The sequence below is a fragment of the Oryx dammah genome, unplaced genomic scaffold (assembly GCF_014754425.2).
Source record: "Oryx dammah isolate SB20612 unplaced genomic scaffold, SCBI_Odam_1.1 HiC_scaffold_14, whole genome shotgun sequence".
Taxonomy (NCBI): Eukaryota; Metazoa; Chordata; class Mammalia; order Artiodactyla; family Bovidae; genus Oryx; species Oryx dammah.
In genome coordinates, this window is record NW_024070198.1 from 8,643,666 (window position 1) to 8,663,785 (window position 20,120).

The window sequence follows — 20,120 nt, forward strand, 5'->3', positions numbered from 1 at the left end:
TCCCAAGAACATCCTGACTTTCTTTAAAGAAAAAAAAGAATTTCTGGATGGTTCTCACTTTTTTCCTGCTGTAGGACATGATATTAACTATCCTTAAAAACCTCAGTTTCCTCTAGAAGAGAATGACATAGAGATCAAAGTATGGGCCCAGAGGTGGATATTATAAGCATGGTGGTAAGCAAAAGTGCTTCTTCTGTGGCTGCACTGGACTGCCACAGTAAAGATTGCTCTTTATGGCTCGCATTGGTAGTTTCAGTTTAACACATTCTGTCATTGTACTTTACTTATTGTTGTATGGTTCCATCAATCACTAAGACTTTCCTCACACTGGCACTTCTAACAAAACAAAACAAAACAAAACAAAAGCCAGAAGTAGGATATCATTTTTCATCTTATACACTGGAGATTAAGAAGATTGATGATGCTCAGTGTAGGCCAGAGGGAAGGGAAACAAGACATTCCCATCAACTGTTGGGGGTAGTATAAACCGGTATTACATTTTTAAAGAACAAGTTGGTAACATCTACTGATAGCAAAATACTTGTTGACTTAGAAATTCCATGTTTAGAAATTTTTCTTACATATAAGCTCATATACAAGTATGTATGATTACTGTAACATTGCTTGACATAGTACATAACAGGAAACCATCTAATGTGATCATGAGAGGACTCATTAAATAAATTATGGTACAGCCATAAGATAAAATGCTATGGAGCCACTAAAAAAAATGCATTTCCACGGAAAAATGCCTAAGATACATTTTTGGGTGAAAAAGTAAGCTAAAGAAAAGTTAGTTTGGTTTGATCCTCTGTGTGTGTATGTGTACATATACACATATATACACATACGGATCATACAGATATACATGTTTGCATTCTAATAGCAAATGTCGGGATACATAAGAAACAATGGTTTTACCTTTGGAAATTTGAATAGGGAAGATCGGAGAGAGGAAGACTTTCACTCCCTATTTTATAATTTTTCATACTAATATAACACTTAAAAAAATACTGTCAAATTAAAACAGGGAATAGAAAAGAAGGTTGTGATTACAGTGTAGCAACTTTCTAACAAAGAATTAGCTACTGAAAGATGTTTTGGAATCTTATTAAGCCTAGGTTGAAACATGAAGAACTATGACATTTATTTACTGGAGATGGAATCCATGGGAAAGAGCTATGACGGGAGAGCTTATATTATCACCGGCATGTGGAAGAGCAGTGCATCAATATTTCGGCACTTAATGAAGAAACTCCAGAAGATAAACGAGTATATATGACTGTGGCAAAGGATATGGTAGTCATGGAGGCAGTGGAGGCTATCTATTTTCAGCTGGAGTCAGCTGTACATGAGTACCCTGCAAAAGAGTGTTTGTGGCATTTTAGGAGAAACCCTTTTACTTCTTCACAAGGTTGGAACAGCCTGAGGGAAAAAGCCGGACCAACGCAGGAAATACATGAGGTGGTAAGTTGACAGTGCAAGTCTGAAAAGGAACCAATCACTCCTGTTGGTGGATGGGGTCCAGTGTCACCGCAGGAGGATGAAGCACAAGAGGAGAGTGATAATGAACTCTCAAGTGTGATAGGTGGTGTGGCTAAGGGCTGTCCTGAGACGATCCTATATTCTGGGGAGAATTGTTAGAAAGATGGTACAATAACGTTGGTCCACGACAGAAAGGGTTAGCTGCTGTGGAAAAGAGTGGTGTTCCTGAAGCACTGAAGAGAGAGGTAATGATTAGCAGGCTGCCATGACAACCGGGCAAGCTAGATAGATATCAATTTCTTATCACAGTGAACTAAGCCCAGGAAGTGATATTCATCATACATTTCTTGCATATAATTAAAGATACCAGAGGACATGGCCAGGAATTGCTCTACAAGATCTGCAAGGCCTACTCTAAGATGAAGACATTCATCAAGAACAGTTTTTTCTTGCTGCCGTATCACTGCTGCATATGCCAGAGGAACAGTATTCTGTGTTTTGGTGAAAATCAGGAATGACTGTTTATGAGACTTCAAGAACAGCTTTGAAGACCATCACTGCAAATTCCATCAGTGAGAGAGACTGTCAAGGGCAGTCACTGGACCTGCACAATCACTTTTCTGATCTGAATCTGGAAGCTCATATGTATGAACCCCAGTGGTTTCTCACTCCTTTTACTGTCAAGTTCCCACTCTGCATGGTCTTCCCTATCACTGACTTACTGCTTTGTGAAGGATTGAACATAATCTTTCATGTAGCCTTGGCTCTCCGAAAAACCTAAAAGAGAGATTTTCTGTAAGCTGAATTTGAAGGTACTTAAAAGTTCTTCAGAGCTCAGCTTTCTAGAGTTAATTAGAGATGGCAGAGTAGGAGGGAGGCTCAAGAAGGAGGGAATATATGTACACATATAGCTGATTCACACTGTTGTACAGCAGAAACTAATACAATATTGTAAAGCAATAATTCTTCAACTATTAAAAAAATTAAGTTATTCAGAGATACAAGGCAGAGGAAAATGTAAGAAGGTTAATGGAGCAGGCTTGCAATATTAAGGTATCAACAAAGAAACTGAGGAAAAAGAAAAAGAATATCAGACAATGTGAGAGTCTTCTGCAACAGGAAGACCCAGTGGATCTATAGTTTGTATATTTGCAGGTAACTCTCCTCTTGTTTGTACTAGGAATCTTCATAAGCTGAAAGAAAGAGAGGGGAAAAGAAAGAGGAAAAGTAGATATCAACCACCTTCAAAAATGAGAAAAAAGGAAAATAACAAAGTACTGTTTTAGCTGTGCATGGTCACATCCTAATCTACTTTAATCTTTTCCTTCATACTATATTATATCCTTCAAGATCCCAAAGAAAAGCAATGATTTAGTCAAATATTTGATTAAACATAGTAACTAGTTATATTTGTTCAACTCTATCACTAATAGTGTCAAGTAGAGAGCACTCTAAATGTCCAATATTAAATTTTAAAACAACTTAAAATGTTCATTGCCTCATACCAAGCTTCACGTTTACATGATGCATAAAAGTTATAATGTCTGTAGTGCTTCGGAACATTTAGTGTTGATCGATTTGCAAAAGTTTTTAAACAATTTAAAGAACATTGCCAAACAAGCAAAGTATGCCTGATAGACTAAAAATGAATTAGAAAGAAAAAACACCGAAATGGTAGAAAAAAATTTTAACACTTTTTTTTGTTGTTACTTTTCTTATATGTACTTTTTTTCATATATTATGAAAGCAAGGCATAACATTACAATAGAAAACAAAAAGAATATAATGTGCCCCCTAATTCCGTCTATCCACAGATATTAATAGTAGAATTTAACAATGTGGTAGAGCTTTGTTCCTAAACACATACTTTTCTTTCCTCTGAACACAATCATCTTTCATCCTAAGGAGCCTTGTCATTCCTGTCACCAGAGTCTTAATGTTATTAGTTTTTAAACCTGAAGGAGGGAAAGGAAGGCTGAAGGATCCAAAAGGAGCATAGTACAAAGAGGCAAAATGACTGAAATGAAACTTCATACTTCACAATTTTGCTTTGGATTAATTGAGGCCTAAAAACTACCACATAGCTACTCAATAACTGTTTGTCAAACAAACAAATGTGTCAACAAGCAAAATCGATTTAATACATATCTATTAATATTTAATGTTCAATTTCTCATAAGAATGTTATTTCTATCTTTAGGATAAAAATTCAAAGCAGTTTTCAGCTCCTGACATAGTTATCTTGGGTCTGACACTGTCCCTTTCTGTTTCAACTCTGTTGTATCACCATATCTGAACCAACCACTCTGAGGTAACTAGCACATTATCGCTTTACATTTTCCTCACTTTCTTAATCCTATAACAGACATGAATATTTTGTTTAATCCTATGTACTTCAGTCGTTGCTCATGTGAAGAATAGATATCTTATCATTGGGATTTGGTTTGAGGGCAGAAATTCTGTCACAGTAATTGGCCCAAATATTAAGAATCTAGAAATGCCTTTAAAAAACAAGCAGCCATTCCTTATCTATATCCCAAATCATCAAATGTTTTTATATATTCTCATTAAAATTTTTAAACTTCTTTAAAATTGTTTTATTGTATTCACATGTAAAAGAGAGGATAATAACTAACCCAGTCCTCTAGATTTCCTATTGTTTGCAAACTGTATATATATAAAATACACATCAAATACTCCAGTTATAGGAACAATAACAATTACTTAAGAACTTCAATAAGTAATACTTTTACCTAGTGTACAATATAACAATGTTCATTATAAAGAAGTTTCTCCCTTTTTTAAAAAATTTTCATTTATTTGTTTTTGGTTGTACTGGATCTTCGCTGCTGCGCACCAGCTTTCCCTAGTTATGGAGAGTGGGGGCTCCTCTCTAGCTGCAGCGTGCCGTCTTCTCGTTGTGCTGGCTTCTCGTGTTGTGGAGCACACGCTCTAGAGAGCAGTTGTGGCACGCAGGCTCAGCTGCCCCTCAGTATGTGAAATCTTCCCAGCGCAGGGATTGAATCCTGTGTCACCTGCACTGGCAGATGGGTTCTTAACTACTGGATCACCAGGGAAGTCCATGAAGAAGTTTTAATACAGAGGAGAACATTTCCTCCCCACCCCCCGCTTCCCCCTCACCCCCCGCCCAGAAACTTTAAGAAAATCTATTCTTCTTCAAGAACACTTAAGGTTTCTGAATGTTTGACTTTCAAACACCAAGCACAGATTTTAGCAGAACAGTTTTCAGTCTTTTTCCCTTGAGGATGATGTTACCTGGGAGTTCATTATATATAGCCTTTTCCATGTAGAGACAGTTCCCTTCTATCCCTAGTTTAATAAGGGTTTTTATCATGAAGAAATGCTGGATTTGTCAAATGCTTTTTCAGCATCAATTGAGATGGACATATGGTTCTCCTCCTTTATTCTATTAATGTGGTGAATTATACTGATTGACTTTTGTGTGTTGAACTACACTTGCATTTCTGGGATAAATCCCCCTTGGTTAAGGTGTGTGATCTTTTTAACATGCTGCTGAATTCTATTTGCTAGCATTTTATTGAAGAATTTTATATCTACATTCACAAGGAATATTGGCCCATAGTTTTCTTGTAGTGTCTTTTTCACTAGCTTTAGTATCAGGATAATGATAGCTTCATAAAATGAGTTAAGAAGTATTCTTTCCTCTTCTAAATATTAGAAGAGGTTGAGAGGTAATCATGTTATTTCTTTAAATGTTTGTAGAATTCACCAGTGCAGTTATGTGTCCTAGGCTTTTCTGTGTTGTGAGATTTCCAACTGCTAATGCAATCTCCTTATTTGTTATAGGTCTATTTAGATTTTCTATTTCTTCTTTAGTTAGTTTTGGTAGTTTGTGTGTTTGTTATAGGGGCTTCCCTGGTGTCTCAGATGATAAAGAATATATCTGCAATGTGGGAGACTCAGGTTCAATCCCCGGGTTGGGAAGATCCCCTGGAGAAGGGATTGGCTACCCACTCCCATGTTTGTTATAATACCTTTTATTCCTGTAAAGTCAGTGATAATATCCCCTATTTAATTTCTGATTTTAGAATTTGAGTATTTTCTCTTTTTTCTTAATCTTTAGATTGGTCAATTTGTTGTTTTTTTCTTTCAAACAATCAATTTTTGGCTTCATTGAGCCTCTCTATTGCCTTTCTAGTCTCCATTTCATTTATTTCTACTCCAGTTCTTATTATTTCTTTCCTCTTTATGGCTTCAAATTCAATTGAATATAACATACGCAGGAATTAATTTTTCTAAGATGCCTAAAATGCAAGAATAAATAATAATCTCTGAGTCATCAGGCAAAGACCAACCTATTTGTTAGATTTACGTTTAAATCCATGTTAACAGCTCTCATATAATTTGCAAAAGAATATTACTATATCATTATGAAGATACCATATTTAGAAAAGGGCAAAAGTCATGAGGGAAAACTACCATACTTTGAATGTTAAACTATCTTCTAGTTTATGAGACTTGTGCCAGGCTGAAAGAAAGTAGTATCATGGGCCTCTGGGATGTTTACAGGAAAAACTAAAATCAAGCCTCTCATTTTTAGACCATCATGTTATCATGAGACACATCCGAACTTGGTCTGTTTCTGAAGAAAACAAGCATGACAAGCACTCTCTCATATACCATGAACATTGACTTCTCCCTGGAGAGAAGAATATGGGTTGATGCCACTACTATAATATGGGTTTCACAACTCTCCCCCAAACATATGGCTCCTATGTCCCTAAGACTGGCTCTACTCAGAATAGTCGCCCTTCTGCCACATATGACAAACCCACAGCTAATATCATTTTAAACAGTGAAAAGCTGAAAGCATTTCATCTAAGATCAAGAATAAGACAAGGATTTCCATTCTCACCACTTTTATTCAACATAGTTTTGGAAGTACTAGTCAAAGAAATCAGAAAAGAAAAAGAAATAAAAGGGATCTAAATTAGAATGCTACTAGAAAACTATTAGAGATAGTCAATAAATTCAGTAAAGTTGCAGGATACAAAATTAATACACAGAAATCTCTTGTAGTCCTTATATACTACAATGAAAGATCAGGAAAGGAAATTAAGGAAACAATCTCATTTACCATTGAATCAAAAAGCATAAAATACCTAGGAAGAAACCTATCTAAAAAGACAGAAGACCTGTACTCTGAAAACTATAAGATACTGATAAAAGAAATCAAAGATGACACAAACAGATGGAAAGATATACCATGTTCTTGAACTGGTAGAATCAATAGTGTCAAAATGACTATACCACCCAAGGCAATGTACAGATTTAATGCAATTGCTATCAAATTATCAATGGAATTTGTAAAAAACTAGAACAAAAACTCAAAAATTTGTACAGAAACATGAAAGACTTCGAATAGCCAAAGCAATCCTGAGAAAGAAAAACAATGCTGGAGCAATCAGGCTCCCTAGTTTCAGACTATACTACAAAGCTATAGTAATTAAAAGAGTATGGTACTGGCACCAGAAAAAAGAAAACCACCAGAAATATATATCAATGGGACAGGTTAGAGAGTCCAGAGATAAACCCATACACCTATGGTTAATTAATCTATGACCAAAAAAGCAAGAATATACAATGGTGAAAAGATAGTCTCTTGAATAAGTGTTCCTGGGAAAACTGGACAGCTATATGTAAAAGAATGAAATTAGAAAATTCTCTAAAACCATACACAAAACTAAACTCAAAATGGATTAAAGACTTAAATGTAAGGCTGAACATTATAAAACTCTTAGAAGAAAACATAGGCAGAAAACTCTCTGACATAAACCACAACAGGGTCTTTTTTATCCATTACTCCTAGAATAATGAAAATAACAACAAAAATAAGCAAATGGGAACTAACTAAACTTTTTCTTTGCATAGCAAAGAAAATCATAAATGAAGCAAAAAGACAACAGTCAGAATGAGAGAAAATATTTGCAAATGAAGCAACTGACAAGGGGCTTAATCTCCAAAATATACAAACAGTTCATGCAGTTCAATATCAAAAAATAACCCAATCAAAAAATTGGCAGAAGACCTAAACAGACATTTCTCCAAAAAAGACATACAGATGGCCAAAAAGCACATGAAAAGATGCTCAACATCACTTATTATTGTTATTATTTATTCACTAAGTCATGTCTGACTCTCTCCAACCCCATGGAGCGTAGCCTGCCAGTCTTCTCCAACCATGGGATTTCGCTGGCAAGAATACTTGAGTGGATTACCATTTCCTTCTCCAGTGGGTTGTCATTTTCTTCTCACTACTTATTAGAGAAATACAAATCCAAACTATAATGAAGTGTTACCTCATATCAGTCAGAACTACCATTATCAAAAAAAATCTACAAACAATAAATGCTGGAGAAGATGGGGAAGAAAGGAAACCTACACTGTTGTTGGAAATGTAAATTCATACAGCCACTATGGAGGACTGTATGGAGGTTCCTTAAAAAGCTAAAAATAGAGCTACCATAGGTCCAGCGATCCCACTCCTGAGCATATATCTGGAGAATACCATAGTTCATAAAGATGTATGCATCTTAATGTTCATTGTAGCACTATTTACAACAGCTTGGATATGGAGGAAAAATAAATGTCCATCGACAGAGGATTGAATAAACAAGATGTGGTACACATATACAATGGAATATTACTAAGTCATAGAAAAGAATGAAATAATGCCATTTGCAGCAACATGGATGGACCTAGAGATTATCATACTATAAGTGAAGTAAGTGAGACATAGGAAGACAAATATCATATGATGTTGCTTATATGTGAAATCTAAAATAAATGATACAAATGAACTTATTGGCAAAACAGAAACAGACTCACTGACTTCAAAAACAGACTTATGGTTACCAAAGCAGGAAACATAGGGGCAAGGGATAAATTAGGAGATTGGGATTAATTTACACACACAATTATGTATAGAGAAGAGAATCAACAAGGATCTACTGTACAGCACAGGGACTTCTACTCAATATTATGTAATGATCTACATGGGAAAGGAATCTGAAAATAATAAATATATGTATAACTGATTCACTTTGCTGTACACCTGAAACTAACACAACATTGTAAACCAACTATATGCCAACATAAAATAAAAATTAAATTAAAAAATAAGTAAAGATTTGAATACTGCCCCCTCCCACCCAGAAAAAAGAATAGTTGCCTTCTCTCTGTTTTCATTTGCATCTCCCACTTAGCTTACATTTCACTTTACCTGACCAGGATCACCTCTATCACCAAGTATCTCATCCTACCCACTCACTTCCTAATTTTCCCAGTGTTTCCTATGCTTTATTAACTATGATCATTCAGAGACCCAAAGTCATATCTAATGGGTTGTAATCAGAAAATCACCATCTATGATTTTCTGTTATTCTCAGTAGATGACTTATGGGAAATCAAGAAAAGCATGAAAGGACATTCTAAGTGGTTAAGTGTGGTTAATAGATATCAATACTTACCCCAATTAGGAGGCTTTCTACAGAAAATAATGAAACATTGGTTTAAACAGTAAAGACATTTATCATCTTAGATGACAAGAAGCTCATAGTAAGTATACTCCAGGTTTAATCCATCGGCTCATTAGCATCATCTAAGACAGGTTCTCTTCATTTTCTTCTGTGTGATCTCATTGCTTTAGCTTTGTTTTCAAGCTGGCTCCTTTCTGGTAGTAAGATGATGTAGCAGGTCTAGTTATCTTCAGACATGCTAGTGTCCAGGGCATTTGCCTTTTCCTTGAGTGTTATCTCTCTCATTTTAAGAATGAAAGTTTTTAAGATTATATTTTAAATTATTTACATCTTTGTGCTGCTGATCTTTTTCATCTTTCCAACCTTCAATGGCATCCATTAAAAATAAAATGTCTATGTAAAATACTTTAATAACATTCATGGAACTGTTAGGTGGGGGTTTTTAGGGGTGGGGTGGGCAGTGAGGTGCACAGGCTACTGGAAGGTGAGACGCTACTGGGGCTTAAGTCCAATAAGAACAGAATTTAGAAACAGGAACAAAAGTTTTGATTCAAAATTTCTTGACCTCTCATTTTTTTTTAACCTCCTTACTTTTAAAAGATTTGGGATGTTGTTAATATTTACAAAATGATGAATTTGGAAATCCCTTATGACTTTACAGTGGAAGTGACAAAAAGATTAAAGGGAATTGATCTTTGTTGAGGAAGGAGAAGGAAGCTGCTGTCTCCTACATCATCAGTTTCACGATGTCACTTTCCAGGGCTTTATTCTTTTAAAATAAGTCATTTTTGAATATAGTTTTAGATTGGCAATTTTTCTTAGCACATTTAAGGTTTTTCCTATGTGACATTGGCTTCTCATGTTCTTAGTGACTTCAGTTTTAGCACAGATATTTTGCAATTTGAGGTAATATAAAATAAGTCTCTGTCTCAGTATTTTTCTCTTTGTCAATTTCTTTCTATTTCTTATCACTATAGCCAAAGTAAGCTAGGTTTTAATGTATTAATGAACAGCCAATATTTTTTTTTCTTATACGATGTGTTCTATTCAGTTTGCTATGGCAAAAGGGAGAGCAAGATAGATCAACAAGGGGAAACGATAGCTTTTGGCATGTCAGTCTTACCTCAAATAGGAATTTTTTAAAAAGAAAAGAATTCTTTGCAACCTAAAGAGTATCATCAAAGATCTGCTAGTTTTGAGATTGGAAAAGATATTCCACTTGTTATCAGAATGCCTGTTGAATTTTCCAGGGTATAAACCTACCACAATAGTTGAAATTGAGGAAGATATTATCAAATATCACAGCAAGCTGGGAATATCCTTGGTAAATACTCTGACCACCCAATCACATTCTAGTTTACCCCTTGGCTCAGGTCAAATACATTTAGACTGGACTGTGTCGTTATTATGTATCATTTCAAAGTTCTCTTAACTTCACTGTCCTTAGTTTTGCTTCAGCTACTCGGGGATCCAACCAGTCCATTCTGAAGGAGATCAACCCTGGGATTTCTTTGGAAGGAATGATGCTAAAGCTGAAGCTCCAGTACTTTGGCCACCTCGTGCAAACAGTTGACTCACTGGAAAAGACTCTGATGCTGGGAGGGATTGGGGGCAGAAGGAGAAGGGGATGACAGAGGATGAGATGGCTGGATGGCATCACTGACTCGATAGATGTGAGTCTGAGTGAACTCCGGGAGATGGTGATGGACAGGGAGGCCTGGCGTGCTGCGATTCATGGGGTCGCAAAGAGTCGGACACGACTGAGCGACTGAACTGAACTGAACTGAACTCTGTTATAATTTTCAAGCTTCAGGTTTTCCTGCAGCCTCAACATCGCCACAAATAGGATGTGAGCTCCCCACCCCGGTGAGCAGGTGCACCAGTGTGATGAGAGTGCCACAAATCCCAAATCTTGTCCTCCTCTGTGACCTACTTACATTCAAAAGCACCAATAAAATGCCCTCAGGTAGTTTCTTTCTATTAAAAAAAAAAAAAGATTTGGGACGACCCGTAGGGATGGTAAGGGGAGGAGGGAAGGGGGTTCAGGATGGGGAACACGTGTATACCTGTGGCGGATTCATGTTGATGTATGGCAAAACCAATATAATATTGTAAAGTAATTAACCTCCAATTAAAATAAATTTATATAAAAAATAAAATGAAAAAAATAAAAAAATAAAAGATTTGTATTCTATAAATTACCTTGGTTAAGCTTTCTTAATCTCATATTCTAAAATGTCTCAATTAATCAATAACCACTGTACCACCTCCAAAATATCCATTAAGCATTTCATTCACTAAATACCATTTTTTTTCCTTCCAGAATATTTTACTGTGCTAACTGCAACATTCCTCTGATTCAATAGAACCTCCAATCCATTGGCCTTTGACTGATCATTACTCCATCATTTAATTCTTTATTAGACCCCAAAAAACTTTCCCAGAAACTTCCCAGTAGACTGACCTTCATATCTTAGTGGCTGGAACTGAATCATACGTTCTTCTTAAACTAAAATCGTTAAGAGAATTAGAGTTACCAGGATTAGTTTAAACCAGTCAGGATGTTTTTCCTGAGGTGGGACTAGTTTAATTTCCTGAGAGGCAACACCTGCACATTAATTCCAAGAAAATATGGGGACTAAATGTTGCATAGTTAGCCAATAGTAACTGCTCTAGTGGTAGTGGTGGTTTAGTTGCTAAGTCGTGTTTGACTCTTGTGACCCCATGGACTGTCGCCCACCAGGCACCTCTGTCCATGGGATTTTCCAGACAAGAATATGAGAATGGGTTGCCATTTTCTTCTGCAGGTGCTCCTACCGACCCAGGGATCGAATCTGTGTCTCCTGCATTGCAGGTGGATTCTTTACTGCTGAGCCACCAGGGAAGCCCAACAACTATAGTATTATACTATGTGTAAAATTTAATTTTTAGCCTCAGCTACAAGTGACACTCTTCGCAGTCACTGTTCATTTGTCAGGAATATGATAGGCATTAAGTATAGCTCTGTTTCCATCAATCACACTCTAGAACTGGTTCTACCAAATGCTTGTTGGATGACTTTAGGTAAGGCATCTAACCTCTTGATTTCCACACCCAAACATGATATAAATATTGTTCTTCATATGCCAGGGGATAGCTGGGGGAATAATTACACTGAACAAATGCAAAGCTATCTTATTTTAGCTTCCCATACCGCCTGTTCTATTTTCATTTATTTATTCATTCATACACCCTTAAAACAAATATTTGTTGACAGTATGCTTTATATAATATATGAAATAAATATTGGGGAATCAAAAAAGGTTTCACCATACCCCCTGCATCTAAGGTATTAAGCAGTGAATGATTTAGCAACAACTACTCTTGGAGTACAGAAATCAGGGAAGTATAAGATGCCTTACAATGCAGTGTAAGATGTAAGACAAGAAAAGTAAAGTGGGATAATAAGAGGTGTTGTTTGTGGAACCGTAATAGTTGCTTCAATTGGCATGTGATCCACCCTATTTACTAAAGTGGCTGCAACCAAGTGTGTGGGTTCAGAGATGCCTACATGGCTTTTCTAGCTTAAGTATTAACAGGGTTTTAATATTTACTGATACATAATATAAGCAAAACAACAAGATGAGTTTATGCTACAACAAAACAGTGAACAAGAACTAACAGAAGACTGGTTACTGCCTGAGCTAGTGAGAAAAAAATGAAACTGCCATTAGTGGACTAAGTAAAAAAACTGCCTTCCTGATGAACTAATAAACTTTTGTTCTGGAAGTTCCCCATTGTTTGGAACGATACAACAACAACAACAAAACACTCATGGTTTCAGAGTCAGCTGACCAATTGTCTAAAAGATCCCACAGGTCAAAAATATTTTTCAATTTTGGAAAACTAACATTTCAGAAAAAAATGTTAAAATACAATTGCTATTGTCTGTACTTGTTCTTAAAAAATATAAGGGAGAAGAATGTCAGACTCTTTTTGACCCCATGGACTGCAGCCTGCCAGGCTCCTCTGTCTGCAGGATTCTCCAGGCAAGAATACTGGAGTGGGTGGCTGTGCCCTCCTCCAGGGGATCTTCCTGACCTAGTGTCTTTTACGTCTCTTGTACTAGCAAGCGGGTTCTTTACCACTGGTGCCACCTGGGAAGCAATATATCAATATTTTGGATGGAGGAGACTTCTGGAGGGAATTATGCTTCTGGCATGTTGAAACTTGTTACAGAACAGGACTAGAAAGTGAAAAGCTACGGGTTCCTGCTATTAATGGGAGTAGGAAAGCATAGAAAGAATATTGGTAATTTAAACTTATGATAGTTTTGTATCTGATTTCTCAAATAGTTCTGTAGATTCAGAACCAGTTTTGGATGGGAGGGGAAAATTCCCAAAATCAAAATCCTAGGATTTTGACAGTAGAACACCAGAAGAGAAGCTCTGTCACTGCCAAATAACTCCCTTAGCAGGGTATAATAGAGAAAGTAAAACAGCAAGTCACTTCCATTATTGCTGTGAGGTTCAGTGAAGTTCTAATTCATCAGTTGAAACAACTTAAACAATTCACATTAGCTTTGCTTTGCTGGAGAACAATATGGTGATGCGCTCCTTTGGAGCAAAGCTATCCTGCACTCTGTGGAGCCTGTGATCCTTGCAGCCTCTACATTCAAGCAAGGTTGAAGGCACTGTGGTTGAAGCATGGACCCCTCTTCTGTTGTCCTCTTCTTTCACAGTAAAAAGCAAGTAAGAGCCAAATCCATAAATGGCAAAGGAAGGATGAAACAGCAGGGCACTGAGATACTAGAGACAAAACTTTCTTGGCAAAGGCACAAGGTAAGTTGCTTGCAATAGCTGTGAGATAATAGATATCTATGAAAAACTGGTTACTTGTCAATTTACTTGGTTAAAGGAGAAGCAATAATAAACATTTTAATTTTGTTTGCTAAAAGTAATTGATACTTATTTGGGGCCAGGAACTAATAAAGCATTTATGTAAACTGTTTCATTTAATCTTCTGGACAATCCCATGAGATAATTACTTTCCTCACTTTATAGAAAACAATTGAGGCAAAAGTTTATTTAAGATATCATAGATATTAAGTGATGGAGCTGGAATTTTAAAAGCCAGGAATTCTAACTTTAGAAATCATGTTCTTAGTATATACTGTCCTTTCAGAGACTATCCTTTTCCACATAGAATTTAGCTTTTTCTTTATCTTTACTTCACCAGAAAGCCATCTTTCATAACTTTTGTTGGCGGGGGGGCTACACCTAGAGCATGTGGGATCTTAGTTCCTCAACTAGGGATTGAGCCCTCACCCCCTGCTTTGGAAGCACAGAATCTTAAACACTGGACCACCAGGAAAATATTTTAATAACGCCTTTAAAAGTATAGTAGGTAGCTGTAATGTAAAATACTAAATATATGTCATCATGTAATCTTAAGAGTGGAATTACTTTACTGTTTCAAAAGTCCTATGAATAATCTGACAAATAACTTATTCTTTAATGTAGTAGATTGATTAGAAAAGACATTCTACTTAAGACAAATTAGAATAATGTAGAACAACAGAATTCAGGTTTGTTTGTTTTTTTCCACTCTGACACAACAGATAATGTTGACTTCTGGATAAAATTGTATAGCCACGTGCAATTCAAGTCTTTCATTTGGGTTGTCTCAGAGCTAACAACCCAAACTTCTGCTTGTTTCCCCTTTTCTCTTCACTACAAATCTAAGCCATTTCCACATTCCATGGGACTTAATTCCTATTCCCTCATCTCTTCAGACAATCTTGCCTCCTATGTCACTGAAGAAGGTGAGACCACCAGGCTTGAAATCCATGAATTCTCTGCTGCTAGACTAACAAATGTATCCAACTGTGTATCCATCCTTCCAATCTTCCCTCAGGAGATAAAGTCTCCTCTCCTTTTGGTCCAAATTGAATTCTCTGCCTGTGCTCTTGGTTCCACCCTCTTCCATCTCCTCAAGGAAGCAGAATCATGAATTTTCCATTTCATCTCTTGTGTTGTGGTAGATTTGTCAAATACATTGCTGCCATGCCCACAGCCTCTTATGTGGGAAGGGAAACCATCCAGTCTTTAGGTGAGATGAGTGGATTTTTTTTTAAGAAAAGTTATGAAATGATCTTTGATGTGTGTCTTGTCTGTGGAGGTCATTCACTTTAAGATGAAAGTTTATACTGCACAGTTGCTAGAGAACTAAGCATCTCAGCACAGGAATGATAACAACATTGAACATTATTTATGGTAAAAATATAATTCATAGCAGTCTGTAGGCTTTAATCATCTTCTATTCTCAAAGAATTCCTGCAGTACAGGTTCTAATATTCCTACTTTCAGATAAGGAAACCAAGCCTCAGAGAACATAGGTAATTTCCCAAGGTTAATGAGTCACTGAGCTGGAGTCTGGATACAAAGCTTATGAAATTTCTGTTCTCGTCATGCTAGATTTTCCTAGCCAAAAACATGATGGTAAAAACATTAACATGAAGTTAATTCTATTTTATCACTTGCCATTCTGGCTTGACATCAAAAATAATTGGAATTGGTTTATGTAAGTATATAATCAGCATAAATGAACAGATGAATAATTAGAGAAAGAAAAATAAAATCAAGCTGGGGCAAATCTAGTGTTTTGGGAGTTAAACAAGTTCTCTAAAGATTGTTGCATTAGGATGGAGTGATGCTGTTAGGATTTCGTAGCTCCTGAGGACTCAAAAGATTGGTCATGAGACGTGATCATTATTTATTTGTTTATCATTGCACTGGGTCTTCATTGCTGTGCTTGGGCTTTCCCTAGTTGCAGAAGGCGTGGGCTTCTCATTTCGGTGGCTTCTCCTTGCAAGCAAGGACTTCAGGTGCACAGGCTTAGCTGCTCTGCAGCATGTGAAGTCTTCCCTGAACAGGGATCGAACCTGTTCCCTGCATTGGCAGGCAGATTCTTAACCACTGGACCACCAGGGAAGCCTGAGGTGATTATTAAATACATGTATGTATTAAGTAAATACATAATAAAATGTATGTCTTTTATTAAGTAAAACACACTATGTATTAAGTAAAACATAGTGAGATGCATCTGGCACAAATGTTTGCTTAATTAACTGTAATTAACAAGGACCTACTGTACACCACAGTGAACTCTATTCAATACTCTGTAATGGCCTATATGGAAAAAGGATCTAAAAGAGTAGATACATGTATAACTGATTCATTTTGCTATACATCTGAAACTAACACAACATTGTAAATCAACTATACACCAATAAAAATTTTTTTTAAAAAAGGAAGTCTATAAATAAAGAGTGGATGTTTGTTAACATTAATTTGAGCATAGCCCTGTGAAATATCACTGACATAAGTATTCAGGCACTAACATTCCAAAACATGGTATAACAAAAAAAGAAAATATTCTAAAAATGGTTACCTGTCACAGTTCTTAAAATTTTGAAGCATTCAAGTTGGAATCTATTCTTGATTTTACACCATTTTCCTTACTGCTTAACGTTCCCAGGTACATGTTTCTGGACCAGAGGGGCACTTTTATGGATAAAAAAGAATAAAGCTAGAGATGGACTTACCAAGAGCAATTACCAAAAGACACTTACCAAAAGTGTCTTTGAAGGAAAAGCTACACTTAGAAAAACATAACCCAAACTTCCTCCTATTTGGATCATTCTATGACTTCTTTGGGCTTCCCTGGTGGCTCAGTCAGTAAAGAATCCGCCTGCAATGCCGAAGACATGGGTTCAATCCCTGGGTCAGGAAGACCCCCTGAAGAAGCACATGGCAACTCAGTCCAGTATTCTTGCCTAGAGAATCCCATGGACTGAGAAACCTGGCAGGCTGCAGTCCACAGAGGTGTGAACAGTCAGACACGACTGAAGCAACTGAGCATACATACATAATTTCTTTAATACTCTTTCCTAGCTGGCATATAAACTAGGATTCAAGTTAAAAGGACAGAGTCTGGTGGCTCAGATGGTAAAGAATCTACCTGCAATGCGTGACCTGGGTTTGATCCCTGGGAAGATCCTGTGGAGAAGGAAATGGCAACCCACTCCAATATACTTGCCTGGAGAATTCCATGAACAGAGGAGCCTGGCAGGCTACAGACCATGGGATTGCAGAGAGTCAGACATGACGGAGAGACTAACAAGTAGAGAAACCAAGGTACTGTTCAGATTTATGATTTCTGGAGTGAGATTCTGAGCAATAACCTACAAAAAACCTAGGGGTTGATTTGAGTATGTAATTATGTGGGAGGAAGAGTCTGGACTCAAAGTGGCGGTAAATACAGACCTCGTTTGCTTCACAAAGATTAGCTCATACTTAATAATGGAGTAAATCTGTTGGACCATGACTCAACGAACCCGAGTTGTCAGGATTGCTGTCTCTACTGGCTAAACCTTCGTTATCAAGCCAATACTTCTGGGATGCTGTCTCGCTGATGTCAGCTTTGACGCTCCATGTCAAAAAAATACCAAAGGTTCAGGAATTACATTTCCTGGAGAACTGAGCCTCTTTTCAGGTTCTTCTCTGCCTGCTGTAAAAGGGCAACTCAAACGCGGGAAAACCTTGGGCTTAGGAGGTATTTGCGGGCAGGATCCACGAATCTACATTTTCATCAAAGGCTTCAGGCAGATTTGATGCAGCTGGTTCAAATTACATTTTGAAAAACAGAGTACAATATTAAGAATGATGACACAAGAGTCAGCTGTTAAAACGTGTCCTGTTTTGGCAGCTTTGGAGACTAAGCCTGAATCCGGGTTCATTCACAGCCAAGAGAATGAAAACAGCGCGGGAGTCTTCGAGTCAGTCCCTGAGGCGCCAACTATGAGGAAACTCGCTCACGTTCCAGGGCCAGGAGATGCCAGGCTCCACCTTAGCCACAGGTCTCCAAAACTCCTCGGAGATTTCTGCCGGCTTCACCTGGGCCACGGGTCCACTGGGCTTCTCGTTGCATCCCGCCTGTCCTCTCGGTGCTCTGCAAGGCACAGCTACCACTTCAGAGCCGGAGTGCTGAGGTCTCTCAGTGAATCCCAGGGGCACCGGCCGGAAGCGCCCTTCAGGCCCGCCCCCTGCCCACCGGAGCCGGAAGTCGGCGACCGAGCCGGTACGTCTCCCTCCGCGGGTCGCAGCGCACCATGCCCCGCGGCCCGTGCAGCCTCGTCAGGGTCTCCGCAACGCCCGTCGCGGCCCTGGCTGTGGCGCTGCTCTCGTCGCTCTCTCGCTGCTCCCTCCTGGAGCCGGAGAACAGTGTGGTCTCCGCGCTCAGCCCCTACTTCGGCACCAAGACTCGCTATGAGGATGTCAACCCCGGGCTGCTGCCGGACCCCGAAGCGCCGCGGCGGGACCCGGAGTTGTTAGAGGAGACCTGCACCCCGGTGCAACTGGTCGCCCTCATCCGCCATGGCACCCGCTACCCGACGACCAAACAGATCCGCAAGCTGCGGCAGCTGCACGGGCTGCTGCAGGCCCGCGGGGCCGAGGATGACCGGACTCGCGCTGCCGGCCGCGGCGACCTGGGCGCCGCGCTGGCCGACTGGCCGCTGTGGTACGCTGACTGGATGGACGGGCAGCTGGTGGAGAAGGGGCGGCAGGACATGCGACAGCTGGCCCTGCGCCTGGCCTCCCTTTTCCCAGCCCTCTTCAGCAGAGAGAACTACGGCCGCCTGCAGCTCGTCACCAGCTCCAAGCACCGCTGCGTGGACAGCGGCGCCGCCTTCCTGCAAGGGCTCTGGCAGCACTACCACCCGGGGTTACCGCCACCCGACGTCGCAGGTGACCACCCTGGGCCGCCCCCAGATCCTGGACTTCCCCGACTCCAGCCTCTCCTCACTTCCTCTGACCCCAGTCCCCCGTCCTTCTCCTCCCACCCCGCGCCCATCCTTTGGGATGTTCAGCACTTGACTCTCTCCCTTCTCATACATAATGTTCATTTATTCTTTCATCAGGGATGAGTTTGGTTACCTTCTACGTACAGGAAGCTGTAGTAGACGTTGGGGGATCCAGTAGTAAAGGAGACAGGCCAGGGCAGTTTTTGATCATCCATTCCCAAAATGAATTTCTCTCTCTGAGCACCAACCCTTGTCCCTTTCCTCTCTCTCTGACAGCGAGTTCTACAGTTGGGCACACCTTTTTTTTAAAAAATTTAATACAATCTATGAGTTTTTCCCTCAGGCTTTACCTCTGATACTATTTGGATTTTGTTTTATTTTTTTCACTAACAACTTTTTCAGATATCAGTTCTAGAACTACAACCTATCTTAGGAAGCAGCTCTCAGATTTTCTTTAACGCTCTGGCTTTTTTCTCTTTTGCTGCATGTACTGTAGAATTACTCTCTTTGTAGCTGTGGTCCGTGGTCATAGCACAGTACTTTACTAATTTATTACATTACTTATGCTTTTGCAAAGTTTGGGAGATCATTTGGCATTGCTCTTATTTCACAGGTCGTGGTGCTGAGCGCAAGAATATCCCTTGCTGATTGTCCTTTCTTAGTTTAAGGACTAAGAGTCAGGCCCAGAATCCAGGCCTTATGTTTTCTCTGGAATGATGCTTTTTTCCTTAAACTGTTTTAATAGTCATAGACAACAACAATAATAATAGCAAACACTTAATGCTTGCTGTGTGCCAGGCATGCCTTACACTTATTTCACATAATCTTTACAACAGCTCTCTGAAGTTGATGGCATTTTTGCCCATCTTAACAGGTGAGGAGGCTGAGACATAGAAACAATAATTTTTCTAATTTCAGACGACTGGGTATGGACCCAGGGAAAATGATTTAGAACTTGATCTCTTAACCGTTGCACTATATGTACAACTTCCATTTGTCCTATAACTTAAGAATAAGAATGAAAACATGAAAATATGACATTTTTGTGCCAGAGAGATAAACAAGTGTTAATACTTCTTGATCAGCTTAAGGTCAAAGTTGAGGTGAGGCATCATTTAGCTTTAAAAAGCCCAAGTGAAAAATAAATTAGAAGTAGACTGGTTTGTCATTTCTCAAATAGCATCCTCTCTTCAGCTGTTCAGCCATCTCCAAGAGGTTCTTCCATTGACACTGTCACGTTACTGCTCTGTGGGTAACTTACTTTGCTGACT

At 38.7% G+C, this 20,120-nt stretch overlaps 1 protein-coding gene and 1 pseudogene across 2 annotated transcripts in view; both read left to right on the forward strand.

Moving 5' to 3' along the window:
- Window positions 1–1,114: 1,114 nt before the first annotated feature.
- LOC120873779 lies at window positions 1,115–2,783 on the forward strand (annotated as a pseudogene).
- A 15,333-nt stretch (window positions 2,784–18,116) lies between these two features.
- MINPP1 (multiple inositol-polyphosphate phosphatase 1) overlaps window positions 18,117–20,120 on the forward strand; it is a 37,136-nt gene continuing 35,132 nt past the window's right edge. For both annotated transcript variants that reach the window (XM_040254690.1, XM_040254691.1), the window contains exon 1: window positions 18,117–18,793. In XM_040254690.1, coding sequence (XP_040110624.1) covers window positions 18,157–18,793 — 637 coding nt within the window. In that variant the 5' untranslated portion in view covers window positions 18,117–18,156. The remainder of the gene's footprint in view (window positions 18,794–20,120) is intronic.